Genomic DNA, 22,674 nt, shown 5'->3' with positions numbered 1-22,674 from the left:
AGTTTTTATGTTAGAAGAGATTTACATTGAAGCAAGTTGAAACTGATTACCTTCATTCAGTTTATTACTTGACAAATCACAACACATAGGAATAAGTATTGAAGTTCAGTTCTATGCACTTCTCAACTGCTGCCATGTCTGTGTCTTTAAGTTTATTTAGCACACTGTCCTGGGTGCCAAGAAGTAGGAACAGCCATTATCCCACACTGTTCTGAAAGCATGAACTGAGAGCTTCACAGCCTGCTGAGGCAGCAGCCTCCTCAACCTTGCTAAATGTTGGAGAAGGAAGTACAAAATCCTGTCCATGTCATTTTGCAGAGAAATTTGAAGGTCAAAGCCAACACGAATTGTAGGCCAGTTGGGGAGAAAAAAAAGGAACATTTCAAACAGTATGATATTGGGGCTGCAGCAGGAATCCTTTAGAAGTGAAGTCTCTGCTTTGATTTCTGCTAAAACTTCTAGAACTGTTTGCTGCTGAAGCTTGACCTTTTCTGAGGTCTGAATCTATTCAGTGCCATTAGCGGTGAGTTGCTCTGCATGCACTTGTCACCTTCCTTGTCATCCCAAACTGCAGATTCAGGTGAACTTTTCAGTATAAACCTGAAAGTTTTGCATTTCAGCTGAAGGACATTAGTGGCAGATACCAGATAAACGCAGAAAGCATGCGTATTGGCATATGGCAAAGGGCTTTTTTGTATCTTTTTGTGCTGTAAAGTAGGACTGTTGGTGTGGGTGGCCTTCTGTGTATTTGTTTTTTTCCTTAAAGCTCCTAAACAACCACACTGTGAGGATGCCTTGTGCACAGAGCTCAGCATCTGTACTTCTGCATTTGTGCAGCCATTTTCTTTCAGGGGATTACATTAGCTTTTGGACTTAGGTAAATGGTTTAACTTAGCCCAAATTTTCTTGAAATTGGAATCAGCATCAGTAATGATTTATGGTTTTATCACAGCCTCAAAGTCACCATTCTGTTCTCAGTGTACTTGGGAATTCAGATGGAGAAATTAGCTGGGGATTATAAGGAAGATTGTGTGCTGTCAGATCTATTGCAGTGCAGAGCTGTCTCAGGATGAGGCCAAGTTTGTTCAGTTACAGCATTGGGAAGGAAGGGAGCATAATTAACTGCAGGGCAGCCTCTCTCTCCATGTTATGTGCCCTTGCTCTCCTTAGCCAAGTAACATCTTACTGCAGAATGTAGATGGAAGAGTAGATAAAAGCTTCCTTTGGTAATAATACATACCTGGCAAGATGTTATCTGTTAAAAATTACCAAGAAATTAAGAGAATAGCCACCCCCAAACTCTTAAAGGGATGCTAGAGCTGCAGTAGCACAGTGATCAGGTTAGTAATAGCATTGCTGGGAATGCTGTTTTATCTTCTCAGCAGAGTAGAACGTGGGGGTTCCTCTGGTTAGGGTTATGCTTTTGTGACTGATTTATTTGTTTTAAAGTCAGGTCATGCTGAGATAGCTGTGGCTGAACAAAGTAAGACTAAATGAAAGGAACAGGCTCTAGGATTGAGGAATGCATGACTGGAAGGGTTTGCTCTGGGTGGCTGTCTAGTGAAGTCGTTCTCTGTTGGCTGTATCTGCCATGCCATGTCTGAGTGGTGACTTTATGGTGGTCAGAATAAATTGTTTTAAGTAACATTTTCTTTGAGTGCTGAGCTCAAGATGTATTTGAGATGCGGGCTCTTTTCCTTGTGTTTTATGGCTATGTCGGTGTTATTTCTGTACTGCACCTCTAAAGTGGTAACAAATCATGGTTTCAAATGTGGTTCGTAGTAGATGAAGTGGTTTGTGTTTTATGTTCTGCTAAAAATTGTCAGCAGGGTCAGGCAATTTTACCAGAAGAGGTAAATTGTGGTTTTTGTAGCTCAGAGAAAGTGAGGGATAACACCACGTGCCTTCTTGTGGTTAATGTCCACTTTGGGGATCAAATTAATTTTTCTTGTGTGTTTTGAGGAAGCAGAGCTGAAACTCCAAGTGTTTGAATGTCGCTGGGGGATTGTTTCTGCCTCTAGCTATGTTAAATGGGACTAATAATTTCAGCTAATCAGAGTCTAACAACTTCTGAAAAATGGAAACTAGTTTAGAAGTGATGTATAGGGAAGTTTTCCACATTAGTGGAATGTTAGGCAAATGCTAATGGTCTTCGTGCAGTTTCCACTGGTGCTGGGGGAGAGGGTCTCTTAAGGTCACTACAGAGAAGTTAATAAAAATGAGCCCTGCTCTAAGAAATTCTGAAAACCTGCATGTGCTTCTGAATTTCAAGGCTGTGTAAGGACCCTGTGAAATGTTAATTGCTGAGTTTAAGAGCATTTCTATGATATATTTTTCTTTTAGAAGCGTTTAGAAGGTAACTGCAATAAAAATGAGACCTAGAAATAACTACTGGAGCTGTGGAACCTTCAGAGTGATATTTAATGAATTCTATATGACTAGTTTTTATCTACCATTGACATTGTTGGCATCAAGAAGTCTTCAGACCTCCACATTGCATCGCCATGGGGGAAGCTTGATAGAGTAGCTTGCATTGATGTCAGTAGATTCTTCCAAGTGATGCTCACATTTTTTTTCATGACTCTCCTGGTGCTGGGAGAAAAGGTTGAAGAGGCCTCAAAAGCACTGCTTTCACTTATCTGTTATATAATCTTTATATATATAATTAATTATTTGCTTGCAAAAGGCATTCAGTTCCTCACTAAACCATGAGGGCAATTAGCACATCAGAGAAGCTTGGTAGACATCAGATTCTCATGTTAACCTTTGAGCTTTCATAGGATGAAAGGTTAGCTTTTAACACGTCACAGAACCTGGCAGTGCCCAGAATAGGCTGCCCACGTGTAATGCAGGATGTATTTTAATGTCATTACTCAAGACTTCTCAAACCTCCAGAGAGCAGCCATGATTTTTCCAGTGCTGGACTATCCTGAGAGCTTTTGGACATTGTATATATTTGTAGGGTCCATTGTTACTCATATCTTCATTGACTCATTGTAGAATAAAATAAATGTCATGACTTTGACATCGATAGCTTGTTTCAAGATCAAAGAAGGGCAGAAGTAATGTTATTCCTGCTTGAGCAGTGAATTCATAAGCCTTGCAATAGCCACTGTGCTATCTTGAATGTGCTCCCATTTCCGCAGCGTTCTGAAATGAATTGTTTTGTGGATGAAATTAAATACTCATGTTCTTATTAGTTTCCTTGTTGATTGAATATAATGGTAAACTGATATTTCTCTTGTTTTTGGATCAGGGTTCCAGATTTCGTAAGGGAGAAGCGTTTTGGCAACTGGCTGAAAGATGCACGAGATTGGGCTATATCTAGAAACCGGTATTGGGGAACACCCATCCCACTGTGGGTCAGTGCTGATTTTGAAGAGGTAGGAAAACAAAAGCTTCCATTCAGAAGAAAATGCTCTCTGTTTTATGCATTTCTTGCTAATTTTGAAAGACTGCAGCAGCCACAGTGTAAAGTCTTATTGTGTCTTAATGGAACGTGTATCTATAATGGGTGGTGAATATATGCTTATGTACTTGTGCATGCATTTGTATGTTTCCATTGCTTTTGATTGAAAACGGTAAGAAATCTTTCTTACTTTTTTCTCCAGTGTTAACATTCATCTTATCTTTGCTGGAAGAATTTTCTGTGACGAGAAAGCTGACGGAATAGGAATGCATTGAGAAAATGGCGAGGAAGAGGTTTATTTTTCTTTTAGTCAGTCTTCTCAGTGCATTTTTGAAATCGTGCTACTCTGTTACTTGAAGCCAAATGAACTGCTGAAGGTGTAAAAGCAAATCCAACACTGCAGAGATATGAAAATACATATTGGTGCTGCTACAAGTGTGAGTGTAGCAGGAAGTAAAAAAGGCAAATCAAGAGAAATGATGAAAGCAAGTAACAGTAATGCTAGGAATGGATGTTCACTGCTCAAGTGAATACTTGCAGACAGTTGTGGTAATAGCATTTCCTTAGTGTTAAGATAGCAAGTTAAAAAAAAATTGTTTCTCAGTGCAAGAAGTTTTTTTTCCCCTCATTTTTCCACACAGACTAGTTCCATTAGACCCATATGATGAACGTTTCTCATGCCTTGGCATTTGGGTGGTATTTATGCTGTGAGTGTGCTTGTAAGTTACCAGTAAACCAAGTGTGCTTCTGTTTTCCCTTATAATGGTCGGAGTTTAATTTGAGGGCTGGCAGTTTAGACCCAGAAGATTTGAATCAATGCTAAAATTGAAGTGCTGTGTTCACTACAATGGTTTTCTTTAGATGGAGGAAAGGCTTTCAGTTTTGTGCTGATGTGCCTCGAGATTTCTTTCTACAGCTGAAAAGACTCTGTAAAGGATGCATTACTCCTACACTTCCACTCCATGCTCCTAATGATATCACATTTTATATCCTGTTCCCTGTGTACATAGATAGTTTTTTGTCTTTGTAGATTTGTTTGTTTTAATAATGGTATAACGTGTAGGTTATAAGACTGACCTCTTCTTGGAAATTAACTGCATATATTCCTTAGGGCTTCAGGCTCTTGAATAATGATAGAAACAGCAGTATATGTGTTGTTTTTAGCTGTAGGTATTACATACGTTTCTGTGTTCTCCAGAGATGAATGACATATATGGTTCAGTAGTTGAGTATGGTTTTCAGACCAGGCTAAATTTCAAGCTTTATGTATGAACTCCTTTTTTTAGGTATAACTTTAAAACTATTAAGTGTTCCATCAATCCTCACTGTATTTGTATCTATGTGACATCTGTTCTCATACAGGCGGTTTCCTCACAGCATTTTTAGTGCAGTCTAGTGTCATATGAGATTGCTGAAGCTCCTCTTCATGTATTGCTCTCAGAAGAACACTTTGTCACATGCAATTATGCTGTACATATTAAATCTTGGAGAAGTAGTAACAGTTTCTTATTTAATGCACAGTAAGGTGAATTAATTGGTACTAAAGTGAATTTTATTACAAATCAATACCTGGTTTCCCACAGTTCTATTTTAGCTTATATTTTATTTTTTATTTTAGCATAATTATAAGGTAGGTGCATAATGGAATTTAATTTTTAAAGCTTTTGACTGTTACCACATTTTTGCAGTTTAATGTTTTAAGCTCCCAAATCTTAATGCTTTTCTCAGTGTAGGAGCTCCCCTTACTTGGAATGGGTAATTTTATTTTTCAGTGAAGCAACAAGCTTATAAAGTAGACATTGTCCACTTTACAGGACTTGACTACAAATCATAATGTGAAATACTTTGTGATATAACAGGAATTCTTGTGGGTTATTTCATTGCTTGTCACTCGCTTCACCTGTGAGACCTCTTCTACTCTGGGCACTCCAGTCCTGCATTGCAGATTTGGAACAAAAGGATTCCAGCTGTGCTCTGCTGAAGTGGGAGGGAACTCTTTCAGAGCTGTTCCCAGTCTGCTTGGAGGCTGCTTTAGGAACATGGCTTTCAGCTGACCTCAGCAGTCATTTCTTTTCAATGACTGGTGGTTATAAGTTTATCTTGAAAGATCCCAGAATGCCTCAGTGGAGCAGCAATGCACTTCATGGGCTTATTTCTTTCTATGAACAGTTACCATTCTTGGATTATTGGTACTTAATGGAGCTGAAATAGGGAACTAATAAAAGCTAACGCTTATTAAAGATTGCTACAAGATGGTTTTATTCTTCTGATTTACATGGAGAGACCTAATTTACATAAGTAAAGTGCTAATGAATGTCTTGTAAGTATTTAACCTTGACCTCTGATTTCATGTTAAGTTTCAATGATGCTGAAACATGGTTGAGCAGCCCCAAATCCTACTCTGCTTGCTTCATGCCTTGCTGACCTCTGAGTGTTTATTCAGCCTGATGCTGAGAATCTTACTTGAGTACTGACAGAATTGGTGAAAACAAGTAGTGGGCAGCTTTTTACCCAGAATGTGCTTTGTAAATGCTGTATTCTCAGTTATTGGGGTTTGCAAGATGAAGCATTTGTGGTGTCGAGGGTGTTTTTTTTTACCTATGCTGCAGTTAATAAATAATTAGTGATTTTAAAATCCCACAGCCTTTTTTCTGCTAGCAGTACTGAACTAAGCACCCACTGCCCTCTGACTTGTACTGATGTTTATGGGGTCACATGGTGAATGACAAACTAATCAAGATTAAAAAATAGTTGGTTGGTAAAGGGATGTTTCCAGCTGGGATCAGTTGCCCTGCGTGGGTCGCTGTACCGACTGCAGACTTGATTATCGTAATCATTGGGGTATTTACTTCCTATGGAGAAATAAACCAGGTAAATAACAGAAAAATCTACAGTTCAAAAATAATGTGAGAAGACTGATTAGTAATGCAGATCAGCAGTTGAATCAGATTGGGAAAATCATGGCTTAAGAACCAAATCAAACTGCTTTTTATCATCTCTGCAATTCATGACAGCATTGTGGAATTAAGTAAACGAAAACCTTTTGGATACTCATGATTTCACTATGTATACATATACATATGTTTATGACTAGCTGTAGAAGTTGAGCTTGCTGACTGCTTGTATGCAAGAACAATCTTGCAAGTTATTTTATGTGAAAAAATTCCAGCCTACTTACAGCTTCTTTGTGTTGGTATATTGAACTCCTCCTTGTCAGATGTGTGTCAAAAATCTTTTTTTTTTTTTCCATGGCACTTGTATATTGCACTTGATAGCAAAAGGGATTGGACCCAAAATCCATAGCAAGATGGCAGTGTGCAAGTCAATTAGAGGTCATAAGTGCTTGGAAGAGCAAATGATTTAAGCTTGCAACAAGAAAGAAAAAAATTCCTTCTCCTCCTAGTTTTTCAGAATCATTTCTTTCATCATCATTTCATGATGTTGATGTAAAATCTGTTGTTGAAGCTTTTTGCTGGTTTCTTTACATGAACTCCTTCATTTGCTCCAGGAGGGAAAAAAAGGTGCTACCAAGTGCAAGTTACAGACTGATTGTTCTGTCTCTTACAGGTAGTTTGTATTGGTTCAATGGCGGAACTGGAAGAGCTGTCAGGAGTGAAAGTCACCGATCTCCATCGGGAAAGGTCAGTCATGGACTGTTCGCTGGTTGTTAGAAGTAGTTGAATGGTTATGTGAAACAATGCCCAGGATTTGGGAAAAAAGAGAAACAACTTTTTTTTTTTGAAGAAATATTTTTCCTCAGAGTGGTGAGGCACTGTAACAGGCTGCACAGAGATGCTGTGGGTGCCCCATCCCTGGAGGCATTCCTGGCCAGGCTGGGTGGGACCCTGGGCAACATGATGCAGTGGTTGGCATCCCTGCCTGTGGCAGAGGGTTGTGACTAAATGATCTTTAAGGTCCCCTCCAACATAAGCGTGTGTGATTCTTTCTTCTGTCCTAGACTCTGTTAATACAAAATCTCTTAAATACTTCTAAGTTATAGAAAATGTCTAGGGATGTGCCTGTAGAAGAATCACTGAAACTAAAGCCTCCTGTCATGTCTAATATGCAACCATAATATTAACTTTTTGTGCCAATTCTTGTTATTGTTTAGACTTAGTCTTTGTCTTTCCCATAGTATTGATCATTTAACCATCCCTTCACGCTGTGGCAAAGGCGATTTGCACCGAGTCCCTGAAGTTTTTGATTGCTGGTTTGAGAGTGGAAGCATGCCTTATGCACAAGTGCATTATCCATTTGAAAACAAAAAACAACTTGAAGATGCTTTTCCTGCTGACTTCATTGCTGAAGGCATTGACCAAACCCGAGGATGGTAAGTCTGTGTCACAATTTTTGCAATGTTACCCTGTATCCAGCAAATTATTGTATCTGGATGATCCTCTAGTGTTACATAGCTAAGTTATGATGTTTTTTCTTAGCATGTTCTGAAGCTTGATGCTGAAAATTTTGCTGGAAGGTGACATGCTAGCAAGCAATCTTGGTTTACTCTTGTAAAAAATGTTGTATAGGGCAGATGATTGGCATGATTGTGAAGAAACTGCAGATTTCTGAAGGCAAGCAGTGTTGAAGTCTCTTCTATTGGTTCTACTTTGTTCTTTTTAATTGAAAGTACACCTGCAGTAATGATGAGAATTTGTGCCTGTTTTGCAGAAATTGATGGGAATTGGCCAGTGAAGTGCTTTTAGATAATGAAGCATCACTGTGTTTGTAATGAACTGTCAGCTTTGTAGGCTGGGAGGTATTATTGATCGTCAGCCTAAATGTTTAGGTATTTGTGTTCAGGGGTTTTCTTCAGAAGGATAAAAATGAAGGGAGATGGTGCTTTTGTGTGCAGGTGGAGAAGCGTTTGTTGAATTTCATGCAATTACAGTGCAGTTTAACTGAGAGAATTTGTATCCTGCAGTGTGAATGGTGGTAATTTTGAGAGTTAAAAGCCAGTCTGAGGGATAAGCATCTGAGCTGTCATGTAAGCTGTGTATGCAGTAATGCACTCAGCAACCTCTGCAGAGCTGCAGACCCACAGATGCCAGCTTTTCCAATTGCATGTAACATCTTTTGATAAAACTATTTTGGAATGTGTAGACCAACTTCTTTCGTTTAAGTATGTTCCACATATGTAATTTTCAAGTTTGACAGGGTACAACAGCAGTGTGATGAGATTTTCAGTCATAATGAATGGTGCGCAAATTCTAGCTGAGCATATTTAAAGTCACATGTTGTCTTATTTCAGGTTCTACACGTTGCTGGTGCTGTCCACTGCCCTTTTTGGAAGACCTCCTTTCAAGAATGTAATTGTAAATGGCCTAGTTCTTGCCAGGTTGGTATGAGTTCTTTCCCAATCTGATTTGTGTTCAAAGAATACTTCATTTAAGTCCCCGAGAATTGTAAATTAAACCTGACGTGAACTCAAGAGCATGAGGTTTATACATCTCAGCTGTGTGTTGCACTTGCTGCTTTCCAGTAGGATTTATCTTTCCTAGAGAGAGAAAATGAGTAGCAAGTCAGGATAGGAAAGGATTGGAAACAAACATTATGATTGCAGAGCAAATGAGATTAGAAGTGTAGTTGTAGATGGAAAATAAAAGGGAATCAAATGTAGTTTTTATTTAAAATTACATCTTATTTTGCTGCTGGGTGACTTAAAACAAGTGGGCTTCCCCCCGTTTTTCCAGGGAAGATGGATTTACTGGTTGAATATGTAACTTGGGGTCCTTTAGATATGTCTTCTGATGCTTGCATTTGTTTAACAGTCACAAGCGAAGTGGTGTGCTGCTGTGTTATGTCTTTGTTATCAAGGATGTAGTAGGACAGGAAAAATCCAAGCTGCATCTGAAGGAATTCTTTACTTGCTTATTTATTGTGTGAATTCTGTGAATTTATTTCTGCTTTCTGGTATTTTCCAGCGATGGCCAAAAAATGAGCAAAAGGAAGAAGAATTATCCTGATCCAATGGCAATTGTAAATAGTTATGGAGCTGATGCACTAAGGTAGGATTTCTTTGAAATTAGTGTTAAATCTCTTCTAGTTTACTGTTTATATGTGTACCGGTAGGGCTGCTCATAAGCATTTGACTCTTAGGAGTAAGAAGACAGTAGGTTTTGGAAAACTCCAGACCTGACAAGCTGAGCAGGTGACCTAAAGAACCTGGCAGTACTTAGTGCCTGCTCTGTTATATCTTCCTTCCAGGCTGGTACAGACTGAAGGTGTTGTGTTGAATGGAGAATTTTTGTCTGAAAATGTCTCCAGTTGTTTGTATAAGACAATACTGCTCAGGCTGGCATGCCTGCTACTGCAGCTAATCATTTGAGGTGACCCAATGAGTGCTGAATGGTATCTGTATGGTTAAGTCCTATTAATTTTCTGCTAAGTAGTTACAGAACACTTGCTGCATAGCACCCAGATTTGTTTGCTGCTTATATTAGCATTTTAGAAGCAGGGGAGAGTTTTCTTTTTCTGTTGGTAGAAGTACACAGTATATACTTTTAGCAGTAAAAACTGAAGAGCAGAAGCAGTGCAGCTTCCTGTGTGTATATAAATTGTCCTATCAGAGATTAAGCACACAGCTGAAGTGTTTCATTAAAATCATACAAATGTATAAATGTAATTATGCAGTTGCCTGGTACTTTGTCTAGGTACTCTAACTAGGTGTGTGAAGTAGTACCTTGAGATAAAGGTGCAATAAAGACGTGTTAATAACTGAGTATACTACTCATGCATTTCTCAAGAGCCACGTAATCCTGTTTATATATAAGAAAACAGGCTGTCACACACTTCATTATATGCTACAACTGAAGGTTGCAAGGATTAGTCCAAATAAAAGCTTTGTGTGCTGGGGGTTTTTATTTGTGTATGACACTTGCTGCATTCTAGATGATTTAAAAACAAAAATGGATGCAGAGATCTTTATTTTTTTCAAGCTTTAGCATTTTAAAAACCTAGTAAATGATCTTTGTGTATATGCTCATAACAGAGTGTCGGATAGATTTCTCAAATTCAATCAAATTGTTCTTCAAAAATAGTCAAGGTCTGTTTAGCAGAATGTCAGCAAATCTGTGGCTGGAACAATGAGTGAAAAGACTTTGAGTTATTCATAGCAGAGATTTTAAATCACAAGTGATGTTTCAGCTGAAGCAATCTGCCTTTTTTGGTTTTAAATCTGAAACACCAGAAGTTACACTTCCATTATTCATGTTTTTTGCTTTCTGAAAAGCTAATTCATTTTTCTGCCTGTATACTCATTCTTTAATGTCACATTTATTTATACCTACACCCACATAGAGAGTAAAAAGCATTACAGACCAGGCTCATTTATGGAAGGAGCTCTGTGATTCAGTTGTCTGTGCTTATTCACTGAAGCACTTGATGTGTTCTGTTTATAGAAAAAGCTACAATTGAGTTTTTCCTTGGCACTGTTTCCCTGCAGAGTTTCTTTAGCTTTTGCATAACGTGTGTGAGTGTGTGTGTATGCACACATGCATATAAATAGAGAATATTTGTACACTTTAACTATAGTTCTCAAATATTTCTAGCAGTAACTTAATAAACAGATGAACAGAAAATATTCATGTAAGTTTCTTAAGTGAATATAGAAAGGAATGGGAAAATAAAATAAAGAGCTTGATGGCTCAGTGAATTTAACAGTCCAATTTAATGTTTCCTGAAGCTTGTGTGCTATGTGAAATCTGTAAGAATTGACAAAAACTGATTTCTATATTTCCAGTGTTGGATAGGTGTTAATTATATTGGAAAAATATTTTTCTTGCCATAATTCTTACTGTCCCTTTGCTTTCCTGTGTTTTGAGGTATGCATTGCTGTTATATACTCTCTGTTCTTAAAATGCAGAACAAATAACAAAGGCTGCTGCTTTAGAGAGATAAAAAGAAGGTCACTGTGTTACTTCCTGTGTGTTGTTCCCTCAGCTCCTTATACTGGTGTGATCTGAAGAAGGTTTTGCTTTCTGCCCATTGCCTGATATCACTAGATCTAACTAAACTGTTACATCATCTAACTAAACTGTCCTCCATCATCAGGTGTCTCGTTTCTCTTTCCCGTATGGTAGTTGCTGTCTTGGCAGGGTCATTGTGACTTCTCAAAGTCAGGTTCTACAGAAGGTGCTGCTGAGGTGGGTGCGAAGGTGCAGCTTAATGGATACATCAGAGTTGGCGTTAGTTTTACATTGCTGCCTCCTGTGATGGATAACGGATGCAGTTCGTGGTGCTCTTTGTTCCTAAATTCCTTAACAGCCAGCAAGTCTGGGTTTGGATTTTGCCCAAGTGCCAGAGTAGCTCTCAGATTAGGTTGGAAGTTATGTTTGTCTTCTCAAACAAACAAGTGATAAGTACATATACAAATAATGGTGATAGGAGGTTTGGTTAAATGCATGCTTATAAATTCTGATTTCATGTAAGGGCTTACTAGTTTGTTATCGTGGCTGATTGTTCTCTGCTTCTCTAAATCCATAATCTGAATTCAGCTATCATGTTTAAAAATACTTTTTTTGGAATATGTTTCTGAAAATGCCCATTTCTATTCTGCTGATCTTCCTGCATTACGGTCTGTTTGCTCAGACAGCTCTTTTAGTGTTCTTATTTTCATGCAGGGAGCCCTCTCTGAAGGAATTTATGGTCTGGTATTCTTGAATACGCTGTGTCAGACCACATTAAGTTTTTAAAACCTCCTAAAAGAAGTGTCTGCGAAGATAGATTAGTTTAGAATCACCATTTTTAATGTTGAGAAAACATGAGGAAATGAGTTAATAAATTCATTTTTATTGAGAAATGCAAAGTCTCCTAGAAGTGTTCTGTTCATTTATTTTGAAGCTGGAGAGTTAAATGAAATATATTTAAATCAAGTTCTTATTGAAGTTTTATGATACCTGAGTAAGATCTGGTTTCTTCTTAAGTTATCTTGATAGACACCAATTTGTCTCAGGGAATAAAATGGATGGTCTGTGATGGTGTTGTGTGCTTTGGTTTTGGTCTGGTGGTGGTTTTATTTTTTTGTGAACTCAGCATGGAAGCCAAGAATGTGTCCTGAAGAGCTACTGGCTTATATAAAAATATATTGATTATAAAAGTAATCCTGTGGCACTAGGAAGTAAACCTAGTTTACCTTATGTTCAGAATGTAACTTGCTTACAGTATTGTCCTTTTTAAGGTTCTTAGTCTGAGATTGCTCCTTTGAGTGTCTTTCTCTTGCTCTGTGGCTCTTAGAATTCACCGTATGCTTACACATTTTTGTTACTTCATGCAGTCTAAAGCTTTTAAATGTTCTTGTTTTCAGGTTGTACCTTATCAATTCTCCAGTGGTAAGAGCAGAAAACTTGAGATTTAAGGAGGAAGGAGTAAGGGACATATTGAAGGACGTCTTCCTGCCCTGGTACAATGCATATCGCTTTCTAGTTCAGAATGTTCACATCCTGCAACATAAGGTAGGGATGCCTCAAGCCTGGTAATGCCAACTGGAAGGGTTTTGTGCCTTTTTCCCCTTTTACTGTGGATCAGTATCGGAGAGATTTAGGTTTGCAGAGTTCTTTGTAGATCACCTGGTATTGAGCCTCTTACTCAAAGCAGAGCTGACTTCCAAGGTAGTTCAGATTGCCTGTACTCACACTGCAGGTTCCTGTGCGCTGAGAACATTGCTTAATAGCACACAGGTTTAAAACAAATAGAAGTGCAAATAAGTAAAGAAAGGAAAGGTGTTTTCAGCAGCAGCTGCTGTGAGAATTTCTTGAACTAACTCATGTTCTGTGACTTTAATTATGAATCTGCATAAAAGTATTTAACTAGGGAATACTTGACACAGTACATAAGTCACAGCAATATGTTTGCCTTCTGTAATGTGACAGTTAATTATTTTTAAAAATTAAATGTAACTTAGAAATGGAAAGAAAGGTAAATCATTTGCAATAATGCTTTGGACTTGTAGATTACATTTGAAGTAAAAATTCTGGGTAGATTACATGAGTTTCTGTGCTTTTAGAATGAAAGGAAGATGAATATTTCCTATAGTAATATTTCTTCTGAATTGAAGACTTTGCATGCATGTTGTATAGGTTTTGTTGAAGCCATTTTTATTTTTTCAGCTAATATTAGTGATAAAGGTTCCATCTTGTGCAGAATTGCATGGGAGTAAGGGAAAAAGTCCCAACCTTGTAGTACACACGAGATTACAGTGGCAGTTTAATCACTTTGGAGAGCTGCCATTTGAAGCCATAAAGGCGGCTGACTTCGATAAATAATACAGTAAATGGATGACTTAAATAAATGACTTTATCTTTTTAACAGCCCCTTTTGGGAAGGAAGTCTGGTAGCTTCAGAGCCTAATATTTAATGAATCTTTTCTCAGGATCCCTAGACAGCATTTATCAGACAACCTTGTGCATTGCCCACAGATGGATTTCAGCTTTTGTTTAACCTTTGTATTATCTAATGTGTGCTTTGCTGTGTTTTGCTGTGATCCCATTAAATCTTGCAAGAGCAGCCAACTAGGGGATGGAAGACCCCAGTGGAAAGTCCAGGTGCTTAAGCAAATAGCTTTGGTGATTCAGCAGATTTAAGCTTTCTTTATATGCAGCGAAACCATTCCTTTGCACCATATGAGGCAAAATAATGAGCCATTGGTGATACTGCTGAAATTGGATTTCATGCTCAGATTTTAACAACTTTTTTCATTGTGTTTTACCTCCTGTAAGAAACTACAATCTCATTGTTCTGGGTGAAGTCTAATAATAGTTTCCTGCTTACTGTAATTACCTCCATAATTGAAGCTGGTTTAACGATTGCTGACCTAGCTCTGGGATTGCTGCACTTCTGGGTGCACAGATACATTTTTATTCTAAGAATCTTTTCCTTTATACTGCGTAAGTGCATGATTGGGTTAAATAATCCAAGCAGAGTTTTTACCTGGATTCTGAGGGAAGACCAAGTGCAAAGACTTCCAAAACCCAACAGTAAATACAGTTTAAAAACAGCAAACCTCCCTGCCCCATTTTCAACTGGTCATAAAATACCATTGGAGGTGAAGCAGTTTGTGCACTGGATGCTGTTCTTTCTTATGGCCTCGCTTACAGTATCCTGCAGAATCAGTGAAGTGCTATGAAATTTCTCAGGTGGGTGCAAACGTTGCTGTTCTGGTAAGCAACAGAGTGCACTGTTTACATTGGGATGCCTAAAATCCTACCAGTGTTGTTCGGTTTTCTCAGTGGGAATTGTTACTTCTGTTTTTTCACCCTGCTGAAATTGTCACGTGTTCTTAAAAATTATATCCTTTAAATGTCATTCCCATAAATACAATTCATCCTGGTTGTTATATTCCTTGTAAATATTTCAGAGCTCTAGATAAGAGTTATGTAAATTTGAGAGCCCTACCCTGTGTCTGGGAGCTGTGATTTACACTGCAAGCAGGGAAGGAACCACTGAATACTGTTGTGTGCTGTGCTACATTTTGTCTGCTTAACAGATGCAAATAACAGGCCTCTTTTGCAGCTGAAGTGGTGAGTGGTGAGATCAGGAGCAGTGGAAGTCCTCATTTTCTTTAGTTATTTCTTATGTCTTTCTGGAAGTTAATTTTCTCTCTTAGGAAACTGTGTAACACAGCAGAGGTGACAAGGTACTGGGGACTTAATAAGTGGTTTGATACAAAGATTTGAATATAAACTTCTATGACTTGAAAACGTGTTTTGTGTTTTTATGCTGATGATAGGATGAAGGAAGAGAATTCCTTTACAATGAGAACACAGTTAAGGAGAGCAATAACATCATGGATAAATGGATCCTTTCTTTCACCCAATCGCTCATTCGGTTCTTCAAAGCTGAAATGGCAGGTATGCATGTGTTAGGTTGGGTGTGTGTATGTGAGTTGAATTTTTGATCAGAGAACAAGGCATTTCATCCACAGACTTCCATGTTCTACTGGAGACATGGATAAAACTGTGTACTGTGTAGTATATCAAATGTTGTTTCTGTGGGTGCGGACACAGAATTTGCTATGCTGAGATTTTGAAAGGTAAGGAGGTGCTTTTGTCACAGCTAATCCTGTCAACTTGGTGCTGCATCTTCTAGCTATAACTTCTGAAGCAACTGGGACAACTGATAGTACTATTATAGTAGCTAAGAGATGGCAGCAAAGGGGAAATGAAAGAACTTTTGGGGGAGCTGCAAAAAAGTGCAATCAGCACCAAAATGCCCAGTGATTAAATCAGCTAAAAATAAGTATTTTTGAGCAACACCTGACAAACTTTTCCCTACATTGTAAGGATTTATTTGTAATCATACTGGGAAATATGTAAAGTGGGACAGAATTTGTTAGGATACCACTTAGCTTTAAAAAGAGCCCTTGGAGTAGTCAAATCAGTAAGCTTTTTGGGATCTTTCAAGGCACCAGGTTCCTTAGCATTGGAAGGGAGGTGGCTTTTTAACATTCTAGTCACTATTTATGAACAAACCAACACTCCCCCCATTCCAATGATCTGAAGTTGCCCTCAGAAGAATTTTTAGAAGCCTTCCACAGGTGTACTTAGGTCTGGGGAAGGAAGGCATTAACGGGGTGATAGATAAAGCTGGGGTTAAGAATACAGGGCAATCCTCTTCCGCATCAATCCTCTCTTGTGTTCCCTGTCTTAGCCTGGCACGTTCACTCTCACCAAGTACTTAAATGTGATTATCTTGCTGCAGTAAATCAAGCTTGTTATTTTAGTAATAAAACTTTAGGTGAGGTCATCTAAAAATATCCCATTGAAGGGATGGGAAGCTATGGAGGACAGAATTTTGTCTGTCAGAAATGTGAGCTCTTCCTAGGAGCCTCCTTACCAAATGATGGTGGTGTGCACTGAGTTTCATGTGTTACCCAACAAAATGGAGCTGATGCAAGTTTTCATGACCCTTGTATAAAGGAAAACTGGGGGAGAGTAGAAAGTATGTGTGTACCTGAGATCTGGGATTAGTATGGAGGTGGTACAGAAATAGTATTTGTAGGAAGATGATTGCAGCTAGAAGCTAGAGATCTGTTTTGAGTTTCTTAGGGAAAGATGAGGCTAATGAAAAGGGGTATTTCCAGGCAAACTTGAATCTCTTGTTAAATGTCTACTGTTTCTTCCTGCTTTTCTAACCAGCCTCCTAACTCCATAAATCATAGTTAGAAAAGAGCTGGGTGTTTATCCAGAGAGGTGTGGGTGCCCAATCTCTGGGGGTGCCCAAGGCCAGGCTGGAGGGGGCCCTGATGTGGGCAGCCAGCAGCCAGTCCATGGCAGGGTTTGGAATTGGGTGGACTGTAAGGGCCCTTCCAAGCTAAGTCATTCTGTGACTTCTCAGAAGAGCACATTCCCCTATAAATAATTTCTTACTATCACAGCATGACTCTCCTGAGGGCTTCTTTTTTAGGTTTAAATACCAGCACTCTACCTTAAAGGCGTTTCTATTTAGAAAATGCGATGACAAGTGTAACAAAGCTCTTAAAGATCCCTTTTATTCAGTAGTTGATTTGATTAATGAAACTGATTCAAAATTGAGGTGAAAAAACTTCTTTTTCAAGAAGTCACACACAGGTTTAACTTAGAAAAGTAAGTAATATTTAAGCTTTCGAAGCTGGAAAAGAAAATCACTCTTGTTCACAACTGGAGGTTTTTCTCATTGCAGTGTGGTGCTCTTGATGAGCTGCTCTCTATTTTTTTTTGGCTGGTGATTCTCCATGCTTTCATGTTGCACTGAACTTGAAAATACATTTATGTTTATCTTCCTATCTTGTCAGGCTTGCTGTTACTTTATGGTCTTCTTTTCTATTGTGTTTCTTAGGAAAACAATTTTAAAAGTGCAAATTCCTGAATTAATTGAAATAGGTCTCTCATTTTGAATCTGGCCAACAAAAAAGATGCTGGCAGTAACTGACAATAAAACTTCATCTTATGATTCTACAGTAATTTCCGTTGAACTCGTGGTGACTCGCCTGTATTTATAGCATGTACAAATCTAGGATTTGTCAAATCCTTCACGATTAATGGTCTCTTATCCACTATCCTCTTTGCAAGTCAAATAAAAGCATAAGGCTTCTATAATGCATGTTTGTGTAGGATTAGGGAAGTAATTTAGTGGCAGATACTTGTCCTGAAGCATGAAACAATGATGTGGCCTCAACTTAATAGTATGTTTAATCACATTTTTAATCTTACTAACAAAAGTGTTTCTGATAAAGCTTGATGTTATCACCAGAGCTGTTAATGATAAGGTATTTATTTAAGTGAGAAGCTTGATGGAGGGAGCCAGTGTTACCTACAGTAAAGTTTTTCCCCTCTAGCTTACAGGCTGTACACCGTAGTCCCTCGGTTAGTGAAGTTTGTAGACATTCTGACCAACTGGTATGTGAGAATGAATCGCAGAAGACTGAAGGTACGCATCTACTTCTGTGTCTTGTTCTGTAAGCAAAGTCCAGGTCTGTGATACATAAAAATCTGACAAACAGCAGAAAGTATCATCAGTTTGTATCTGACAGTGGAAATGAGAAATTAATGGGTCTTTTTTCCTCATGGATTTGAGGAAAACCGACCGAGTACCAAAATGGGCAATAACTTGGTTTCTCTTGCTGGATGGGGTTGAACAAAATGAATACAGTTTAGAAAAGCACTTTATTGCATTAATATAGGAAATCCTGGGAATTAACTGAAATGCATGTCATGATTCTGTCATGGGGATTGGTTAATTCTTTTTCCCCACTATGTTTTTATTAATTTTGACAAATGCTTTGAATAGGGTGAGAATGGGACCGAGGACTGCATTATGGCCCTGGAAACCTTGTTCAGTGTTTTGTTTTCCATGTGCAGACTTATGGTAAGACAATTACAGCCAACTATAACGAATTGACTTTTAAAAATGCAATTAATCTAGAAGCATGCATCTTTTGAGTCATTCATAGAAACTCAAGGTATAGAGTTCTCTCCTTGCATGAGGAGAGGTGTATTGCTGCCGGCTTGCTTGTTTCCTACCTTCCCCTTTTCTTGGCTTGTCTGGCCAATGGTGATTTAAAGAGTTTCAGCAAATTTCACCTGGCTTAGAGACATTAGGAGTTCTTATCTGGTAAGCAGGCATCTGAAGCTCAGGAAGCTGGTCGATAAGTATTACCATTTATTTCACTCTGCTGTTTGAGTAACTTCATAGTTCTGTGCTGGAGACGCTGAGCGTTCCGTTTTTGGTGAGCTGTCCTTATGCAGTTCATAAGTGTTACTGATTTATAATATACAAACAATAAAGAAATAATAATGAATTAATGCAACATTACAGGCTCCATATACTCCATTTATCACTGAACTGATGTACCAGAATCTGAAGACGCTTATTGATCCAGCCTCAGTTCAGGAGAGGAATACTGAAAGCATCCACTACCTCATGCTTCCTGCAGTGAGGTAAGAGGTTTCTGTTGTGGGGCAAAGTGGTTTTCATTCTTTTTTTTCCTGCTTTTTATTATTCCAGTTAAGTCTGTTTAAAACTGGTGTGATAAACAGGAAAATGCTGCTTTGATAGCGTGAATGGCTCCTTTGTGTCAGGAAGAGTTTTAAGATGGTAGTTCAGACCTTTTTTTTCATACAAGCAAAGAATGTTCAAGTTTGATTAAGCTCTGGTTGTTAGCCCCTTTTCTATAGGAGGACATGTCTTTAGCAATACACTTCCCAGCTTTGACAGTGAATGTGAATTTTCTCTCTGCATTTAGGCAGTGGAATTCTTGGTTAAAGGGTTGTAGAGATAAGATGGAAAGCATTTAGGAGGAATGCACACTTCCCACTCAGTGTTCTCTGCATATGGATGAGGAATATCATTTTTATTCTTCAAAAAGTGCTGACGAAAAGCCTAAAATGCCTACCAATGAGGAACCCAAAAGGATTATAAAACTTCCTTGCATGCCCTACCATTGCAAGAATGCTGGAGTTGCTTCATCTTTCAGCCTTTCTGAGCAAATGCTGATGCCAAATCCCATGTGGATTAGAATTATTGTTTTGAGTGGGCCACATATGGAGCCAGTAGAGCGAGTTCTCCTGGCTTCTGATCAGGAATTTGGACCATTGTCCGGAGATTTCCACTTCCTTGTGAGAGAATGCATGATACGGGAGAGCTTTCCGGATGGATCATTTGTTGAATGTTAATGGGTCAGGGTTTTTTGTGTTTGTTTTGTCTCGCACGTCTCAGAAAGGTTTAGCTCCATGAGGGTTATATTGGACATATGCTCTGGATTATCAACTTGATCTAGTTAGAATTTGATTCCTAAAGAATGGGGTGGGGTTTTTTTCTGTCCAGCCAAAAGACACTTATATTACAGTAATCACTAACTCATTAGTGCCTTGGTGTTACGTTTGTTCATTAAGTTGGTGCCTGCACTTCAGTCTGCTATTAGTTGCTGGGTATGAGAGAGCCACACTTTCCTCTTCCTTTTGAATTGCAGCTCAGTTCAAAAACTCTTGAGGATAAAGGAGATGACCTTGATCTTTTACGTGCTAGTTTAAGAATTCAAACCTTGTAGCAATGTTGTTTCTTTTATGGATGCTGTATAACCTTTGATGAAGGCTTATGTTCTTTCTGCTTGCTTTAGTAGTGAGAGCTCCTGCAGCAAGGAGTTTGAGATTCTTGTAATGATGGAGCTGATTTTCTGTTCTCTGGCAAAGTGCTGTAAAGAATGTGAAATTTAATGTGAAGCTTTTGAGTTATCAGAAATGCTTTTATGTTCCTGGAGCATAGAAGGATAGGGAGCTGATTTTTAGGAGCTCAGATCAGGCATATACTTAGCATGGGTGTTTAGAAGTGGCTTAGTAGCCTCTCTTATTCCTGTTAGTGCTGCACTATGCAGACATATGCATTTGAGTGGCTGCACAGCTTTCCCTTTTCCTGTATTTACTTTGGTTTTTGTCTGCTTGAAGAATTTACTGGACCCCCTGCATATCAATTTTTCCCTTTGCCTGATTGAAAGACATGTTTTCAGAGCTAAATTATTGTTGAGGATTTAGTTTCACCTCAAGTTGCTAAGCACATTGTTGTGTTATTCTTCTGGGAGTGTTTTTCTGATGGCTGTGTGAAGAAAATACTGTTAGCCAAGAAAGAGGTGTGAGAAACTTCCCTGGTGTAGCTTTAGAAAATGTTTCTTTAGCCTCTGACAATATGATGGCTGTGCACTGAAAAAGCTGATGGACTTGGCTGCTTTCACAACTGACCTTGAATGAATATGTGTGTTATGAAGCCCATAGAAGTATTGCTTGGTTGCATTTATGGGCATTCATACAAACCACCAAAGCTATTCTCATGTTGTTGCTCTGCAGTGCTGTCAAATAACAGCAAGTAAGATTGAAATACTGCTACGTTGTGCTATTCAAACCTTTGTGGGGGTTAAATCTTACATTGTGCGATCCACGTATTTCCAAGATTTGTGCAGGCTGCCATAGGTCCTAATTCTTGGAAAAACAGAAGCTTCAGAATAGGTACTGATATTTTAATTGATGCCCTAATGCAGAACATGTGGCTGTCTGGAACTACTCTTGCTTTAGCAGATTTTTTTTCCTGAACAATCATTATCAAATCTGTGATTATTCATTCCAATACAGAGAGTAACTTTGTTATATTCCCAACTGTCCTGTTCACAACGGTACCTTTGATACAACACCGGGGCAGTTTTAAAGGAGTTGTTCAAATTATGCAGCTCCTCAAGAAATCAGGAAAACCTTGTTCTCTGATCTGTTGGATGTTAGTACATTTGGAACAAGACACGTGTGTCTGCTTACTAAAGGAAAAGAAAAGGAGAGGGAGGGGAGCTGCCTCAGAATAGAAGAGTGTTAAAATGATAAAGCCAGAAAAGATGACAGGACTGTCTAAAACATCAAGCTGTAGTACATAGAATTCCTGGAAAAGATAAATTGAGATCCAGCGAGTTGGTTCCATTATGGGTATTTCATTGTCATTACAAATATTCTATTTATAATCCCTTTTTACATCTTCTTATAATATTAAGAATGCAAATCTTAATTTTATTGAGTACTAATAAAACAGGTAATGACTCAGTCCATCATCTGTTTTGTGAGAGGTTCTAATAAAGCAGAGTTTAAAAACAGCTTTTATATTTTGTCTTAGTGTGAGTTATTTCTCCATTTTATCCACAAAGAGAGAAATGTGTTTGTTCTTTTTCCATGTAGTCTCAAACAGGGCATTATGGGTCACCTGTAGGAAATTTCAGGGAATTATGTGAAAGACTTTAAATCTGCTCAAACAAACGCAGATTTGATGAAGCGTTTTAACATTTCCTTTTTTAATTTAGGGAGGATCTGATCGACAGAAAAATTGAAAGTGCTGTTTCTTGTTTGCAGTCTGTTATTGAGCTTGGACGAGTAATCAGAGACAGAAAAACCATTCCAGTAAAGGTTAGAATTCCTAATGCTTCTTACCAGTACCTTGTGAGTATGTGATGGCTTTTTAATTTTGGAATAAGCCTGGGGAAACAGGATAATTAAGGTTGGACTAGCAGACAGAATTCAACAGTGAATTACATCAAATGATTATGTAATGATATTTGAATTTTGTTACTTTCATTAGGAAGGATAAAAATTTTTTGTTGTTTTTTTTTGTTCCTCTCCCCAGTATCCCTTGAAAGAAGTAGTTGTTATCCATCAAGACCCAGAGGCTCTGGAGAACATCAGGTCTCTAGAGAAGTACATACTTGAGGTAAGAATGTTGTGACAGTAACATTGAAATGGATTGTGTATGTTAGTAAGTTTTCTTAAGGAACAAAGCCCTAATTTCCCACGCTGTCTGTGGTAATTATTCAGTAGGTAAAATTAGTTTGTAATGTAATGAAAGGAGATATCAGTGGGAATGATGTGCAGAAGTGAAGGTAGATGGGCAGTGATCTGTAGGCAGTTGGTTGTAGTACTGAGATGTACTTCCTCTCTCAAACTGACTGTGTGGAACACACATTATTGAGTAATTAAGAGACTATTGGACAATTGGTTGCTCCTGGATGCTGCTGCAGTACTCTTTTAATATGTGACCATTAGAGAAATGCAGCCTCTGCCCTACTTCTACATCTTGATTTGGATTAAAGCCTTGTTATTAAAAAATAAAAGAAACCCTGTTTTTGAGCTTAACTTGCTGAAACTGGCTGGACTTTCTGCTTTTGGTCAGTCATTTTACAATACATAGTATTTTTAAGAAGTGAAATTAAAAAAAGTTTTTTTTTATGAATACACTTCATTAATTTGGATGTTTATAGTATAAAATAAATATTT

The 22,674-nt window shown here is 38.3% G+C and overlaps 1 protein-coding gene across 3 annotated transcripts in view; it reads left to right on the top strand.

The window, feature by feature from the left end:
- IARS1 (isoleucyl-tRNA synthetase 1) overlaps positions 1-22,674 on the top strand; it is a 68,807-nt gene that overhangs the window by 30,574 nt on the left and 15,559 nt on the right. For all 3 annotated transcript variants that reach the window (XM_015874661.3, XM_085517029.1, XM_085517030.1), the window contains 12 exons: positions 3,257-3,383; positions 6,977-7,050; positions 7,545-7,739; positions 8,658-8,744; positions 9,331-9,414; positions 12,711-12,858; positions 15,132-15,252; positions 17,718-17,809; positions 18,170-18,247; positions 18,698-18,819; positions 21,708-21,810; positions 22,028-22,111. In XM_015874661.3, coding sequence (XP_015730147.2) covers positions 3,257-3,383; positions 6,977-7,050; positions 7,545-7,739; positions 8,658-8,744; positions 9,331-9,414; positions 12,711-12,858; positions 15,132-15,252; positions 17,718-17,809; positions 18,170-18,247; positions 18,698-18,819; positions 21,708-21,810; positions 22,028-22,111 — 1,315 coding nt within the window. The remainder of the gene's footprint in view (positions 1-3,256; positions 3,384-6,976; positions 7,051-7,544; positions 7,740-8,657; positions 8,745-9,330; positions 9,415-12,710; positions 12,859-15,131; positions 15,253-17,717; positions 17,810-18,169; positions 18,248-18,697; positions 18,820-21,707; positions 21,811-22,027; positions 22,112-22,674) is intronic.

This window comes from Coturnix japonica, chromosome 15 (assembly GCF_054131305.1).
Source record: "Coturnix japonica strain WE chromosome 15, WE-NBRP24, whole genome shotgun sequence".
NCBI lineage: Eukaryota > Metazoa > Chordata > Aves > Galliformes > Phasianidae > Coturnix > Coturnix japonica.
This window is presented reverse-complemented; position numbering and strand designations above follow the sequence as displayed.